Source organism: Lepidochelys olivacea (genome assembly GCF_965140295.1).
Source record: "Lepidochelys olivacea isolate rLepOli2 genome assembly, chromosome: 13".
Classification (NCBI taxonomy): Eukaryota; Metazoa; Chordata; order Testudines; family Cheloniidae; genus Lepidochelys; species Lepidochelys olivacea.
In genome coordinates this window covers 28,958,183-28,975,638 of record NC_140423.1, presented here as the reverse complement: position 1 = coordinate 28,975,638, position 17,456 = coordinate 28,958,183, and the positions used below count along the sequence as shown (strand labels likewise).

General features: G+C 42.9%; 1 protein-coding gene across 3 annotated transcripts in view; it reads left to right on the top strand.

Moving 5' to 3' along the window:
• TOX2 (TOX high mobility group box family member 2) overlaps window positions 1-17,456 on the top strand; it is a 257,719-nt gene that overhangs the window by 137,198 nt on the left and 103,065 nt on the right. For all 3 annotated transcript variants that reach the window (XM_084645625.1, XM_084645627.1, XM_084645626.1), the window contains exon 3: window positions 5,709-5,954. In XM_084645625.1, the coding sequence (XP_084501751.1) occupies window positions 5,709-5,954 (246 nt within the window). The remainder of the gene's footprint in view (window positions 1-5,708; window positions 5,955-17,456) is intronic.

Here is a 17,456-nt window from a genome sequence, read left to right as displayed (position 1 = left end):
ACTAAACGGGCTGGAACTGCCCCAGGCTTTACTGATACTGTGTCTGGGTGCAGAGGAAACAGGAAATAGGCTCCTTGATCAACCAACAACAGTAAAGCTGGTGGATCCACTGACTTGTCAGTACCTGTTCTGTACCATTTTATAGTGTGCTTTTATTTATATTGTTCAATTCAATAGGCTGTAGTCTTGTACAGGATGTGGAACAGATTCTTCTCCCATTACTCACCATGGGGAAATAACTGGCTGGGTGGTAGTACTCCTGAAAGGCATCTGGGGATTATAGTGGATCACAATTGACTATGAGTCAGCAATGTGATACAGTTAGAAAAAAAGGTGAATATCATTCTCGGGTGTATTAACAGGAGTTTTGTATGTAAGTCACAGCAAGTACTTGTCCCCTGTACTTGGCACTGGTGAGGCTCAGCTGGAGCACTGTGTCCAGTTCTGGATGCTACATTTTAGGAAAGATGTCGGCACGTTGGAGAGTCCAGAGGAGAGCAACAAAACTGATCAATGGTTTTGAATACCTAAGCTCTGAGGAAAGGTTTTAAAAAAAACACTGGACATGTTTAGTGTTGAGAAAAGACGACTCAGGGTGGGGGACTGATAACAGTTTTCCTGTATGTTAAGGGCTGTTATAAAGAGAACAGTGATCAGTGGTCCACTGACAGTAGGGCAAGAAGTAATGGGCTTAATCTGCAGCAAGGGAGATTGAGGTGAGATATTAGGAAAAACTTTCTAACTCTAAGGGAAGTTAAACTCTGGAACAGGCTTCCAAGAGAGGTGGTAGAATCCCCATCGTTGGAGGTTTTTAAGAGAAGGTGGGACAAATACCTGTCAGGGATGGTCTAGGTTTACTTGGACCTGCCTCAGCCCAAGAGTTGGACTTGACTCCTCGAGGTTCCTTCCAGCCCGATATTTCTGTGATCTATGAGAGAGGGGTATGATCTCACTAGGGATCAGAGACACTGCTCCCTCTTAGCAGCCCAGGCAATGTTACCTCTGCAAAAGTGGAATGGGCATGGTAAATTGGGGGTGGAGTCATGGCTGCCCTGGCGTCCTTTGGAGGGGAAGGCATGCGGTACCTGCTGAAAGGATGGCAGAGAGGCTGCTGCAGCTTGAATTCTGGCTGAGTCAGCCAGAATCCTTTCAGCAGCTACCCTTGTATCATAGCCCCTCTGCATCCTGCTGGGCTATAGCTTGAAAGTCACAAACTAGCCAGGCTGTGGGGTAAGCTGAGTCTTTGAGATTCAGAGTCATAAATTCACACTTTAACTTTGAAACAAGTTTATATTTAATTGCAATTAAAACAATTGATGTAAAAAGTATTTATTTGTTTCTCCCACAGTACCCCCCCCCTCCACCCCATAGTTCCCCTCCCACAAAGACCCTAGAAATGAGTCTCTGCACAGGTGCAATCTACACAAGGATTAGCTAGTTCCATAAGAGCTGAACATACTGGACATGGTCCTTGAACTCTAGCCCCATTATCAGCATCACATAAAGACATGAAAGGGTCTGAATACAATGAAGAGAGAAGTGCAGTTGGGGGTGGGGCAGGGGGGAAATGCAGTCTTTTTACCATATGGCCGACATATTGCAAAAATGGAAAGATACATGGATTCTTGGCATCATCACTCCATTTTAACTAGCGTTGCCACCTTTCTAATTCATGGTAACTGGACTCCGCCCCCAAGGCTTCACCTCTTTCCCCCCCCCCAAGGCCCCGCCCCATCCCACTTCTTCCCTTAAGGCCCCGCCCCCTTCTCTGCCTCTTCCCCCAAGGCCCCATCCCCATTGATCTCCCACCCACACCGCTAATTAGATAATCTCAAGGAACTTGCCTGCAGGTAGGAGGTGGCCCCAGATGAGCAGGTGCTGGCGCGGGTTGGTGCCTCCCTCTGCCTTTGGGCCTTTGGTTCAGGTGCCATTTAGGGTTGCCAGGACCCTCAAAATCTGGCACAGAAACCAGAAACTGGACTGTCCAAGTAGAAACCATATGGGTGGCAACCTTAATTTTAACATGTGCCTATTACTGCAGAATCAAGCAGGGACTTTGCATCCAACTCTCCCCTCCACCCCAGAAGTTGATGGTAGTTGTGCAGATTCAGGCTCCTCATTTCAGCCTAGCTCAATATATTTGAAAGTGGAAAACCCTACCTCTTCCGCATTTGTAGTACATCTCTACCCAAATATAATGCGGTCCGCAGGAGCCAGAAAAGCTTACCGCGTTATGTGAAACTGCGTTATATAGAACTTGCTTTGGCCCCCCTGCCCCTTGTCCCCTGACCACCCCCTCCAGAGACTCCCCCATCCCTAATCACCCCCAGGACCCCACCCCCTACCCAACCCCCCTGCTCCCTGTCCACTGACTGCGCCGACCCCTATCACACCCCCGCCCCCTGACAGGCACTCACCGGCAGCGGTGGGAAGCAGAGCAGCCTGGCCCCAGCCTGCTCCACTCCGCCAGCTCCCAGCTGCGCTACTCCGCTTCCCGCCGCCGGTGAGTGCGGGGAGGCTAGGGAAAGGACGCCCCACCCCACTCACCGGCGGTGGGAAGTGGAGCACTGCAGCTGGGAGCTGGTGGAGTGGATTGGGCTGGGGCCAGGCTGCTCTGCTTCCGACACTGCCAGTGAGTGTGGGGGGGGAACCTCATCCCCCAAGCCCCCTCCCCCGAGTGACACGGCTGGGGCCGCGGCGAGGGAAGTGGAGCAGGCTGCTCCCAGCCCCCCACTAATCACCCGGGCCACTCTGGGCCTGCGGGGCCCCCCAAAGTGCCCCCCCCCACAGCTTCTGCCTCCGAGACCCTGCTTTACTGCATTGTATACGAACCCGTGTTATATCGGGTCATGGTATATCAGGGTAGAGGTGTATAATAAAGCAAGCCACCTTTTAGGGAAGTTGAGCTTCACTGTGGTGACATCTTTCAGTCACTGGTGGGATGAATTGGTTTAAACATAAACCGAGGGGGCGTTTGTGTTAGTAAATAATTAAAATTTAACATAATCTTTAATTTAATCTGTAGTGTGTATTATAATGAATAATCTACTGCATAATTTAATCTAAAATAACATTAAAATGCAAAATATGTTGTATAACACACTTGATGAGGAAATGGGAGTTGGTTGTTACTGAGACGAGTTTTAGAGGACAGCATTTCTTCAGTTGTGACTTTAAACCACCACTTGTCCGTATGGATTCAGTCATCCCAAACGTAAAAATAAACAGAGTGTATTACAATACATCATCATCATGGATTCCACCTATATACAGTATCTATCTATTGAATCTCTCTGCCTTATCTTTCTAGCTGTCTTTTTAAAACACGTATAGAGTAAATATAGGCTTGGAAAATTGTTCTTAGCTGATATGGTGTGAATGGTTGCAGGCGTGAAGTCTGATTATGTTGATTGGATATTGTCTAATATGATACTGATTTTGTATTGCTTTGATCCTTATTTTGATATGACTACATAATACTGTAGTGAATCGGAAAGCTTTGTGATTTAGACAGTTCTTGTTTTCTGAGCTGAATAGAATGAGGAGACAGAAATGCGCAGGGGGTGTGAGCAGGGATGACAGGTTTTCCATACTCCTGACAAAACCTCCTCAAAGCCTTTTAGCAAGCTTCTCAGCAGAAACACAAGAAACTTGTATTTTTGAAGAGCGCTTTAGGAAACTTGGAGTGGATTTTACATAATTTAACTAAGTACAGCAAAGCCACTTGTTTATATACCTGATACCAAAATAAACCAGTTGGAAGAAGTTTGCTGCGTAAAGATTTGTTCAAATCCCTCTCCCTATACCGTGGAACAAAATCCTCTTAAATATCTGGGAAAGAATCAGTGCACTTCAAACTGCGTAACCCAAATGAAAACTAACTACCAAACCTATTAAATGGAATCCATCGGCCTTATACTCTTTTATGTGCAGCCTGTCACCCCCGCCCCTTCCAGTGTAATATCTGAGCTAGACAAGCTGGCTGGAAGAATAAATGAACTGGAATCTCCACTTGAGAACTGTGTTGATACTAATATATAGTAGTATAGACCTTGAGCCCCTATTTCTTATGTACACCATGTGAAGTCAATGGGAATTTTGAGGGCATATAAATCACAGAATTGGCCCCACAATAAGTGCTCCAATCACTATCTTTATTGCAATGGTATCATGTGAACAACATAGGGGAGACAAAGAAGGGAGGGGAATCACCTTTGCTAAGGATAATGAAAATGTTAAACTCCCTGCACCTCCGTGAAGAGTGACGAAGGGATGGTGCCATTGCAGTCGATGTTCCTGTCCAAAGAAAGTGCCAGAACGCTTAAGCTCATGCACTCTCCAACTGGTGCTTCATAACAAGATTCCAGACAGCTGCTTCTTCACTTGCTCTCTGCTGAGTTTCATGAAGAATTCAAGTTACATAAATCTTTTATTTTATAATTTTTTAAATCTGGGGTGATGGAAGATGAGGATTTGTGTGAGAGTTTTGGGGCAATGGCTTAATAGTCTATAGTGTTTAACCGTTTTTGCACACATAGATTTCTGGTCTTAAGTCAATATTAAATCAAAATCCAACCATGAAATTAGGTGATCTTGGAAGCTGATCTTAAAATCCATGTGTATAACACTAGGGATAATCAGAATTTCATATAGTATAGTCATATATAATGTAGGATATCTTCAGAATAAGCTTTCTCTTTAAAATAGAACCTGTTATAATGGTCTTCCATACCACAATTAACAATTTTATTGTAAGATTCACATTTATTTTAAATTTACTGTAGATCTAATATATTTTGTCTCAGGAGAATTACATGGGTGCAATTTCAGATTAATTTTTAACACACGGCAGGGAAATGTTTTAATAAATCCCACTGAACTGGAAATGATCACAATCAAACTATCTGCACAGTTGTGTTCTTTTTCAAGGTAGTGTCATCAGGAAAAGAGCTAGCTAAAGGTATTTTTATTCTTAAATATCTTTGCACAATAAAGTAAATATGGGCAGGTCTCCATGCCTGGGACAGTCAAATGAGACTCGTTTTTGAAAAAGATGCTACAGCCACTTTTCTGAGTAGGTCTCTCAACTGGTAGATAAAATCTGGGTTTTTTCAAGGAGCCTAAAGAAATTTGCTGCTCAGGTACCATCACTGACTTTCCATGGGAGTGGAGTGCTTACTTCCTTTAAGCCCCTTTGGAAATCCTAGTCATAAATATTGCACACTCATTTGTGTGTCCAAAGAAACATTTGTAGTTACAAATGCAGCAGTTGTATGTATTACTACCAGATTTATGCATGAAAATACCCTTTCAAGAAGCAAGCTTAGAGCCCTTTTTGCAAATTTAGTTCTTTTGGTCATATCTTGACATTGATCCATGCACAGAATTTTCTGCTGAGGTGGATGAGAGTTCTACAAAGCAGATGGAGGCAGGACATTATACCTTAGTGATAGAAATTGAAGCTCAGGCCATGAGAAATGCCCTTCTGTTTGATTTGGGATGATCTTGAGATTAGCTACAGCATGCTGTGATAGTCTGATGTTGCTCTGGGACCTGCTTATGTACATGACTGGGAATTGTCATTTAGGAATTATTGTATTATCTGGTTGTGGTTAATTTTTTTATTTATTTTTTTCATCACAAAACATTTCTTTTGCTGAAGCAATGAGGAAGTGACACATTGTAAAAATGTCCTTTTACTATTTCAGACATATAATGGTCAGAATGAGAATAATGAGGACTATGAAATCCCTCCTATAACTCCTCCTAACCTCCCAGAGCCCTCACTTCTTCATTTGGTGGATCATGAAACCGGGTATCATTCACTGTGCCACGGCCTCCCTCCAAATAGCCTGATACCAGCATATTCCTATCAGAACATGGACCTTCCAGCCATCATGGTGTCTAATATGTTGAGTCAGGATGGGCATCTTCTCTCCAGCCAACTACCTACGGTGAGTAAAGTTTTCTCTTTTATCATGTTCTGTTTGATCCGATACAATCCACTGTGTGTCACTATGAGTCGTTTGAATATAGAAGGATATTCTTGGAAAAAACATTTCCAACTAAGGATTGAATAAAGGCAGTGAACACTGAGCTGCCTTCAGTTGGACAGGGAGCATATCTCAAAGATGGGGGTGGTTTGATTGCTTCTGTAGAAGTCATTTGCATGGTCATGGTGCTTTTCAGCGTAATTTTGTATTTTAAATTCTGTGCCTTTTTGGACCATGTTAATAACCTAATTATATTCAGGGGGTGGTTTTGTATTTCACTCTTGGTGTATAATGTCATACGCATTGATTCTTGCCTTGAGGGAGTGAAGTACGCCTGCTTTATTTTTCTTGCATACTTTGGTTGGATCATCCAAAACAAAGCATCCAAAAAAGATCCCAGGGCACTTCAATATTGATGATCTTTTGAATAATAAATATACCACCACGTTCGTTGCAAGTACTGTAAAATTGGAGCAATCTGCTCACGGGCCTGGTAAAAAGGTTAAGGTATGGCATGGACTACCTCATTCTGTGGTTTAAAAGCCCATTTAGTGAAAGAAGTGAGCCTATCCCATTTCCTCTCAAAGTCAATGGGAGCTTTGCTTGTGACTTTGAGGGGAGCAGGATCAGTCCCCAGTCCTGCATAGGTTAGAGGTGGCAATACTAAAATGCCTTTTGGATTACTCTGGGACAAGGCGGTATCTTCAGAAGTTTCATGTTAACCTATTGCAGAAAGGACTAGCACAGGGATAATGAATGAAAATTTAAAAATGGACGTCTGAGGGGGGGAAATGAGCTTATTTAACTCAGTATAGAGATCAGTTCAGCACAGAACCAGCCATGTTGTGTAAGCCTTTGTCTTGATTTCATCAGCTGTATTGAATTTATGATGAAGTCATTTAATAATAATTTCCCTTTTAGCAGATTTAACTACATGGTAGGTTTTCTATATTATTTGCTTCTAAGATCATTGATTTCCATGGGTGTCACTGGAATGCATCAATATCAAACAGAGCTAATTTTGTTTAATTAACATGCCTGCATCTCCACAACCATCCTAGCTAAAGAGTATTTGCTTTTCCTTGCCTCAGTAGATAAGGGTCTGGAAGGTAGTAGTGTTCACAGGAGATATTATCACTTTCTCTAGGAATGCTCCAAAGCTCCCAAAATCCTTGGCATATCTGCACTTCTTTTTTTTATAAAGTTTGTGTGTTTAAAAAAAATTGATCGAGCATGATATTGAAAACAGACCTCTTTCTATGAAATTAAATATTACGTCGGGCTCCTCTTTAGCTTTTAGGTACTTAGTTCATTAAATTATTCATTTCTGAGACAAAAAGAGTCAATTTTATATGAAAGATGTTTTCCCTAGTTTAATTTAAAGCACAGCCCCTACTTCTGACCCCTGTTTTCATACCACAATATTTTTATCTTGTGTTGATTGTCTCATTTTTGCAAGGTGATATTGCATTGATAAATCAGTTTCTAAAATACCCAAAGAAACAAGAATAGTGGGATTTATTAAGCAGCTTCTGAATGGCTGAAATAATTTATTTTGGAGTAGTCCTTGGGAAATGTTCTCTTTTTTATTTTATGGTTCTGTTTTACAAATGCAGCATCTTGACAATAAATCAGGACTGAGCTAGGGAAGATAAGAAGGGGGCTTAGTATGCTGAAAACAGAATAGAGAGATTAGGAGTTGTTTCCCCCTTACCACTAAAATTAAAAATCCAGGGTATCCTGAATTTTCCAGCTGATAGTGAATTGGAAGTGTTTAGTTTTAAAGCAAAGCCTTTGGGAAAGATATCTCCATAGATCCCAGCAGTAATGAGGTAGATCACTAAATGAACTGTGTTGTAATTTTAGGCCCAAATGAAATCCTTTCTTACCCTCCTGTCAGACACTTTTCCTCTACAATCAAACTTTTTGTTACAGGCTGACCGCCCTTTTCCCTCACAAATTGGCCAATTCTGCCTTTGGATGCATGGACAGGGATCCCATTGACTCCCGTGTGTGCACATGGCAGTTAGTGTTTGTCCCAATGTGCATGTGTACTCCTGATTAGCATTAATGGGAGCTGTGCACGCACATGAGGGAACAATAAAAGCCCAGAGATGGAGCAGATTTTTAAATTTGTATCATTAATATCTTCTGCCCGCATGCCCATCAAGCCATAACCCACTTGGTAATGGTCTAATGAAGTAGACTGTGCTTCAGGCATTGCTTGGGTGACATTGCAGGGCGTCTGAAGTGCTGTGATCCTCCCTGAAAGTTACTCATATTTAAGGTAGGTATTTGCAACAGGAAAAATTCATTCTGAGGAGGAACATGTTTACAGACTTGACAGTAACAAAGCACTAATTGTTTCACTGTGTGTAGAAATGGGGGCATCAGCCGGTTAGGAAGGTGACTCTTGTTTGAGAGTTCAGCAGGAAGCCAGATGAGATTTGGTCTTTGTTTCAAAACCTAAATGACTAATGCAAATGTTAAGGGTATTAACATGCCTCCTATGTGCTTTGGCTCACAATGGTCTGTACATTTTTTTGCATACACAGATGTTTCCTACGTTTGCTGCTATTTATTTTATTTCTGGAGTAAGAATATTTTTAATGAAAGGGAAAAATTGTAATTTGCAAGAAGTTTGGGATACAAATTTTAAATGTTGTTAAGAATTTATGTCTAGTAGCTCGGATTTTTTCATGTGCTCTAATGAAAAATCTAGGACTACTAAAATGACATGACCTAGGCATTACTGAGAGCAATGGGAAATGACATTTACTCTACTGCTCAAAAATTAATTGGGAATAAGGGTAAGGGATGCTTTGCAATCCTGTAATGTCTCCTATCCAAGAATCTGATAACTAACATTTTCCAACCATTTCATTAAGTCTTGCAATACCCCTGGGAGGTAGAAAATTACTATCCCCATTTTACAGAAAGGAGCACTGCAAGGTGAAATAGTTTGTTAAAAGACCCACATTGTCATTAAAGAGCCAGAAATAGAACCCAGGTCTCCTGACTCCCAGGGCTGTGTGGTCGTGTTTCAAAAATGGGCCAAAACTGGAATATTTTATCTGATTCAGAGATTATAAACCCAGAAGGGACCACTTTGATCATCTAGTCTGACCTCCTGCGAAGCACACTCTGTATCTGGAATATAGGGGTATTGATAAAATGGGACCTTGTATTACATCTCCAGAGCAGTAACCTGACCAAGGAGGTTTTGCAAAACTAAGGTCACCTCCGTATTTGCTTATTATGAATACATCCTATCAACAGTCTCCCTTCCCTGGCACCTTCTGTGCGCTGCCTGCTTTTGCTCAGCCAGTTGCTCCTGGGGCATTTCAGACTGCTCCCTGAGATCTAATGTCTGGTCTCCCTCTTGCAGACTCATGTGTCCTTGGGACACAATTAGATTGCATTGCCAACCATCCCAGATTCCCCAGCAGCATCCCTGGTTCTGGATTGATTTGCAAGAGGGGATCAAAAAGCCACTGGTTTATGGGAAGTTACTTTTTATTCCTCTTCTTTCTGTGTGAATGTCTGATATGTCCTGGCTGCTCAAATTGGGTGTTCATCTTCAAACCTCTTCCTTTGTTGAAGACGTGAGGTTCAACACATTTCTCTGGCACACGGGGCATTCCAAACATCATGTACAGGCTGCCTCTGTGGAAGAGCAGAACTTTGAGGGAGAAGAAAGAGGCCTACAGAAAACTTGACAGTGGTTAGGCTGCTGGTGTGCTGTGATCATGGCCTCCCATGCTGACCGATATAGTTTCCCTGTACCCTCATGTGTCTGTCCCTTTGTGGTCACTTATCTTATACTTACATTGGCAGCGCTTTGGGACGGGGGACTGTCTTTTTGTTCTATGTTTGTACAGCACCTTGCACCATGGGGACCTGGTCCATGACTGTGGCTCATAGGTGGTATGATAATACAAATAAAAAATAATAATAATTGAATAGATACCACTGGGATTCCAGTGCTGCAGGATGGACAGTGAGAGAGTGAGGGGTCACTGAATGTGTGTGTGTGTGTGTGTGTGTGTGTGTGTGTGCGCGCGCTTATGAGAGAGAAATCTCAGCATGGGGAAGTTGGGGGGAGAAAACTAGATAGATGGATATTTCTTGTTATTAATAAACAAATTAAATGTAATGCTCTGTACCAGACACAGGCCAAAAATTCAGTGTTTTTCCCCCTGAAAAGTTTCAAATAAAAATGTTTTGTTCAAAATACTCTGAAGAAAACTTCAGATTTTTCTATAAGAAATTGTAAACAAAATGACATTTTTGCTCTGTATTTTGAATCACAGTTTTTTGTATTGTTTCAGTTTTCAAAAATCAAAAATATTTCACATTTTGGATTATTGTCCCTTACCCTCTTCCTTTTTTACTCCCCTCCTTTTTTCCCACTGATAAATAGGTCCCTACTAAATTCATGGCCATGAAAAATGCATCAGGACTGTGAAATCTGGTTTCCCCCTGTGAAGTCTGGTCTTTGGTGTGCTTTTACCCTAAACTATACAGATTTTACGGGGGGAGACCAGAGTTTCTCAAATTGTGGGTCCTGCCCCAAAAGGAAGTTGCGGGGGGGGGGGTCACAAGGTTATTTTAGGGGGTCACAGTGTTGCCACCCTTATTTCTGTGCTGACTTCAGAGCTGGGCGGCATACTATACCATGCTACCCTTACTTCTGGGCTGCTGCTGGCAGTGGCTCTGCCTTCAGAGCTGGGCTCCCGGCCAGCAGCCGCCATTCTCCAGCTGCCCAGCTCTGAAGGCAGCGCTGCTGCTAGCAGCAGCAGAGAAGTAAGAGTAGCAGTACTGCAACCCCCACCTCCCACAATAACCTTGTGACACCCGCAACAACTCCTTTTTGGGTCAGGACCCCTACAATTACAACTCCCTGAAGTTTCAGATTTAAATAGCTGAAATTGTGAAATTTACCATTTAAAAAATCCTATGAGTGTGAAATTGACCAAAATGGACCATGAATTTGGTAGGGCCCTACTAATAAATCAGCGTGGGCAGGGAGAGGGAATCCCCCAAACCTGTTTTTCCCCTCCTTTTTCAGTGGGGACAAAACAGGGGCAAAGGAGGGGGGGATCTAAAGTCCAAAATCACAAACAAAATGAAAATTGTGATTTGAAATAAAACAGAATTAACATTTTTGTTTCATTTCAAATGATTTTTTGGAAAAATCTCCTTGAAATAGCAGTGCTTTTGTGAAACATTTTGATTTCAATGAGACTGCATTTTTTGATGGAGAAGTTTTTCAGTTGAACAATGTTGAGCTGCTCTGCTGTGTTCTCAAGATCTCTGTTCTTCTACCCTACTCCTCTGGCTGAGGGCGGGTAGCTCTGTGGATGGTTCTGTTCTGTTCTCCTCCCTAGCCCTCAGGCCTTTTCCTCAACGCCTGAAGCATGCTGAAAGCTAGTTGACATTCTCTCCATTGATAAGCAGAAAGCGTGCTGCTGTGTCACTAGTAAGGAAGCATTTATTGTGCAAATTTCCTGCACAAATAAAAATCATAACATGAAATAGCAAAGCAAAAAGCTGAGATGCAACCGTAGATGCCTTTCTCAGGCCTGAATCTTAAGGAATATTGTTACAAACACAGTGAGAATAAATGGAGATGGTTTTCATGCCACCTTTGACCCTGGCACATAATTACAGTTACTATTAATTATTTATATTATGAATCACACCTAATACCCCAGTCAGAATTAGTGGCCTGTTGTGTTGGGTGCTGTGCAAACATACAGGACATGATCCTTGATTCGATGAGCCTATGACCTACAAGATGCATGAGTGAATTAAATAAACAATAGGAAAGAAGGCCTGGGGGTGGGATGGTGGAGAAGGGCATGTCGGAAATTGTGTCCCATTGAAGTCCTTGGGAGTTTTGCCATTAACTTGAGTGGGATTAGGAGTTCACCCTTTGTGTTCGCTCTCTTATATTATGTGCTCATCTTGGTAAAGTAGATGGTTCTGTAATGTAGTGGTGGTGTTTTCTTCTCTTGCCTGTATCACTGTTCATACAAATGGTGACTTTTCACAGGTTGGGGAAATAGGTGAAGGTGATGAGAGGAAAGAAGGTGGTGGAAAACATGTGAAGGGAAGGGAGCGAGAAGGCAGAGGACAAGAGAATGGGAGAGCTAGAAAGGATGGAGGAGAGAAGGAGGGTGTCCTGGGCTGGGGATAGGCAAGGGGCAGAGATATGGGAGGAACATAAGGATAGTCGGGAGGCAGGGAAATGTGTGGGGGCTGGTCAGAAAAGGTCGCTTTTTGATGGGAAAATTTGTTTTGTTGACAAAACCCAACCCCCCCAAATTGTCAGTTTTTTTCCACTTTCTCTCTCTTTTTTGCCTCCAGAAAATAGGGGGGAAATAAAAATGGGAGTGAAGAGGGAGAGAAAAAAGGGAGAGAGTGCGTGAGGAAAAAAAAAAAGAAAACCAGAAAATGTTTTGGTGAGAAATTAAAACATTTCAAACAAAACGAAAAATTCCCTCCCCCTCCAAAAATCAGTAATTTAGAAAAATGATGTTTTCTGTCAGAAAAAGAGAGTTTTGAAATAAATTTTTGACCAGCTTCAGTGAGCACAAGGATTTTTTCCTGAAGCCAGCAGTTGTTGCTACTTCTGTCCATCAGGAGTGTCTGTGATGATGAGAGCGGGCAGCAGAGCATGTCCTGGGCCTTGGCACAGTGGGCGAGGGTGCCTTCCGAATTGAGGTGATTACTGAGGACAGAACAGTGAAGAGAGTGGTGCAGCCAGAGCAGATTGGCTGAAAGTGACTGGAGGCAGCACAGCCCCAGCCTTTGAAAAAGCTGAGGTAAAATGGCCAGGGTAGCAGGGAGAATGGGAGCATGTTGGGTTAAAGAGCTGTTGTGAATAAATGAGTTTTCAGAAGGGATTTGGAAGAACATGTTTGACAGAAACAAAGGGTGATCAAGGTCAGACTGAAGAATTTCCAATGCAGTGCAAACATATTTCCATAAATATTAGATAGGGGTCTCAGAATGTCTGCGTCCCTCATCGTGCGAGACTGCCGAACGGAGCCTGTCAGCACTGGAGGCACCCCAAGCGGAGGGGAGGAGTCGGTGTATCCTGGCCCACCGATGGGACTTTACTGCACTGAGACGGGAGCCACCACTCGCAGTGACTCCTGCTGGGCCCTCCTGTGCTGCCCAGGCCCAGGCTAACCTCTCTGCACACAGCTCTGCCCACAGCCATTTTGGACTGGGCTTCCCTGGCTGTCCAGGGGTTCACCCCGTAAAGGGGAGAAGTCCCCCGAGCCTATTGAGGGCCCAGCCCCTAAACCTCACTTCCTGAGAGCAGCGTTGCTGGTCAGCCAGATGGGAGCCCATTGACAGCTCCCCCACTGGCCCAGTTTGGAACTGCGCCTGCCATTGTAACTTACCATTGACTCAAACACTTGGGGTCACGTTATTTCAAACCTGCTCCTAGGAGATGAATATCACAAAACTCCATGTGAACAAACACCAACTCCAGGAACACAGCCTTGTTCTTCCATGGTCCACAATGGCAGTGAAAAGGGTATTAGAGCACTGGGGCATTCCTCCCTTGGGCTTGGGCATTGTGTGTGACTGGTTCAGGGAGGGGGTTCGAGATGTTGAAGGTATCACTGCCGAGAGTTCTGTCCCCTGTGCTCCTCTCCTACGGGTTCCACCAAGGTAGGGGCAGAAGCAAGGACATTATTGTTACATGCACTGTTGTGTGTGTGGAAGCTTCAGTGTCTTAGATACCACACAATGGTAACTATTAGGAAGCGCTGACCTTTTAGTGGTGATCACTGTATTATAGGGGGAACTGGTAGCAACCCCTGTATCTAAGCTGCCTAAGACCTTCCATCATAAAACATTCTTGTGACTTTATTTGAGAAGCTCAAAAATGTCCATGATTAGCAATAGGTCTTTGAAATTTATAAGAGTTTGTTCAACAAAATTCCATTGAGTTTTTCTGAGCTGTAAACTGTTGAAAGTTAACTTTTATTTTACTTCTGTCTCTCCTGTGTCTCAGGAAAATGTTGGCAGCCCGCCGAAGTAATAACTGAATATGAACATTCTAAGGTTGGGCTCACACTGCCACCAAATTTGCAGCAGCAGCAATCACTGCTCTGAGAGCGCCTGGGAGCTGCCAGAGCAGCTGTATTGGAGGGTTAGGAAGAGTTGGGCCAGGCTGAGCTCCCCCCATCCAGTGTCCCATATTTTCTTCTAGGGGCATCATGTGCGGTAGAAATTCCCCTAGATCACTGTGGGAAAGAGAGCCAGCCTGGGCTCCTCATAACCATCCTCTGGACTGAGTGGGATAAAAGATTTCTCCTCCTACCAGCTAATGTAGTTAGTCCGTAGGTCAAGCTGTAGCAGTTTGAGCTCCAGGGCTAGAAGTTCAAGGTTCAAATCCAGTGCACGGGGGAGTTGTTACAGTTACAACAAAATTGAATATTGTATATTCCCTCCACACCCACATTAGGGCTTGGCCTACACTAAAGACTTATGTCAGTATAACTGCATCACTCGGTTGTGGAAAATCCACACCCCTGAGTGACACAGTTATACTGACCTAACCCCGGTGTAGATAGCACTATATTGATGGGAGGGCTTCTCCGACTGCCTCTTGGGAAGATGGAGTATCTACACTGACTGGAGAAGCTCTCCCATCGACATAGGTAGTGTCTTCGCTAAGCACTACAGTAGCGCAGCTGCTGTGCTATACAAGTAGACAAACCCTGAGTTAAAAGAACATTAAGGTTGCAAGAACTTGGAAGTTTGACTATGCCAGATTTACAGTTGCATATGTAACCTTAATTCAGTCCCCGGTATATATGCATTATGATACAGTCTTTAATTATAGTACATGCTGTTTTTTCCACATAACCCCTGTCTCATTTAGTGCATAGGATACATGCACAAAGAAGCAGAATTGAAATTGCAAGGGCATCTGTAAATCTGGAATTTCCTAACAGTCAACTGCTTCATTTTGCAACCTAAATAACGCTCTTTTAACTTTGTGGCAGTTTTGAATGAAATATAAATAAAAGCCAAATAAACAATCCACCTGTAAACAATCTGCCTATCTCACAATGAGAAATGGAAACTAAAAATAGCCACTTCCTTTGGCTGGGGCTGGGATGTGTGCATATGTGCGTGATGGGGGAGATGAAGCCTCCCCTCTCCCTGATCAAAGCCTAGAGTAATTAAAAATGCAAATGGTCAAAGACCATAGATTGTGAGCTGTTCAAGGTAGGATCCTTTGTGTTTAGAAAGTGCTTCACGCCGTGTGGGCCCAAACCACAATCTGAATAATAAATAATAAACAGCAACATTAAATCAGACATTTGAAATGTCAAATGGAACCATCCAGAGCCCTGTGACTGTGCTGCTGCATTTTCTCTTCTGATTCACTACCTTGTCTTCTGTCGCTGAATGTGTCTTTGCTCCATGTGTCTCCCTCCATCTCTCTTGTTGTTGCTTCTCCCCATTTCCCAGACCTTATTCCTTTTCCCCAAGTGCCCCAGTTCCCACCCTCTTGGTTCTCTCTTCATGACATTTCCCACACCTTCCACTCTCCCTAGCAATTTCTTTCTCGGCGTCCAATCCTGCAAACAGCTATGCCCCCCCCTCCCCCCGAGTATTGTTATTCCTGCACATTGTCAGTGGGACCTAGCAGGCGTAACTTTTCCCAGGATCAAACCCTTGGTCATCTCTGTTCTCTTTCCTCAGACTGCTCACATACTTGAATCCACTTTTTCTCCTGAGTCAGACCTGCTGTGCTGATAAGTCCATACATAACTGTGTGCTCCCTTAGGGCCAGATCCAAATCCCATTGAAGTCAGTGCAAGTCTTAATAATTTATTGTTAGTTATTTGTATTGAGTACTGCCTCAGAGCCCCAGGCATGGACTAGGGGACCCCATTGAATGAGGCACCTTACAGACACAGAGCAAAAAGAGGGTCTCTGCCCTAAGGAGCTTACACTCTAAAGATAATAATTGATTTAAATTAGTTTTGGATCATTTTCTAACACAGGAAATAGCCCAAAAAGGAAATCAATTAGAAATTTACTAGAAAAACAAGTGTTAGCCATTTGCTGTTTCTTCGAGGTATGGAAATTGTTAAATGTGGTTTTTAGCTTGGCAGATGATATAATGTATTTATTGTTTATAAATATTTAAATGCGTAACTATTTAAATAAATATATCTATCTTAAATTCCTATCTACTTTAAATAAAAGTTACATATTTTAAATAAAATGTATTAAAAGTATTCTTTGTAATCTAGCACTATTCCTTTATAAGAGGATTTAAAGGAACAATGTCATGAACAGGGAGGTTTTTTTAATTGCTGTTGTTATGGTAGAATACAGAGGTCTCTGCTGAGACCAGGGTTCCATTGTGTTAAGTGCTGTACAAACACACAGTGAGAGACAGCCTCCGCCCCAAAAGGCTCACAGTCTAAACGGTCCAGACAGTCACAGAACAGAAAGGGAAACAAAAAATAATTTAATTTATTTCAATGAGACTTATTTCAAATATGAAATTAATGCATAGTGTTTTTTACGTCCAAATCCCATCCCCCACATTGATACTGCATATATCACCGTAGCATCCCTTAGCCTAGCACTGAATCAAACCCAATGGCTTAGATTATTAGAGCTGAACAATTAAAAAGGAAATTGAATCGCACTCCCTCTAGCTCTGGTATTCATCTCCTTTTTGTGTTTTACTTCAGCATGAGAACAGGCTGGAAGTCAGCTTTGCTTCTGTATGTAAGTTAGCCCCTGATCCCACAATGCTTAAATATTATGGAATTGCACCTTAGTGAGTTTCACTTTCTTGTTCTCCTGTATGGGGGAGGAGATGCTTATTTTACTGATTTTTAGAAAACCTGTTCCTACTGGAATTTTGTTTCTTTATCATTTAAAACAACATTTCTATGTGTGTTAGGTTTAGGGGTCAAATATTAAACCTGGGAGCAAATTTGCTCTTATCATGGCCCTACAACGAAGAAAATCATGTAGAATGATTGGCTGCATCGTTCACAGTCAGGCTGTGATTCTGTCTCACTCCTCCTCCTTCCCCCTAAGAATTATAGGTCAGATTGTGGCTGGTGGACCCTTGTCCAAGACATGGCATACTCTCTGTGCTGGATGCTGTAGAAGGCCCTCATGGGCTGAGGTATGCAGGCGGGATGTGGGAAGGCAACAGTCAGAGGACAGTTATGGCTGAGGTCCTGTCAGACTTGTAAATGTCTGTGTGGTTGGGGGCTATATCATTGTGATTTAGTTCCCGGGGAGGGGTAGTGCTTTCATAACTGAGGTTCGTTGGAGAGTTCATTTTGAGGAGATACCCTCCCTGTGCCTTAAAATTCCACCTGTTCAGCCAGAAGTCCGTTGACATCCATGGAGCCAGGATTTCACCTCGTGTATTTTTTTTTTTTTTTTTAA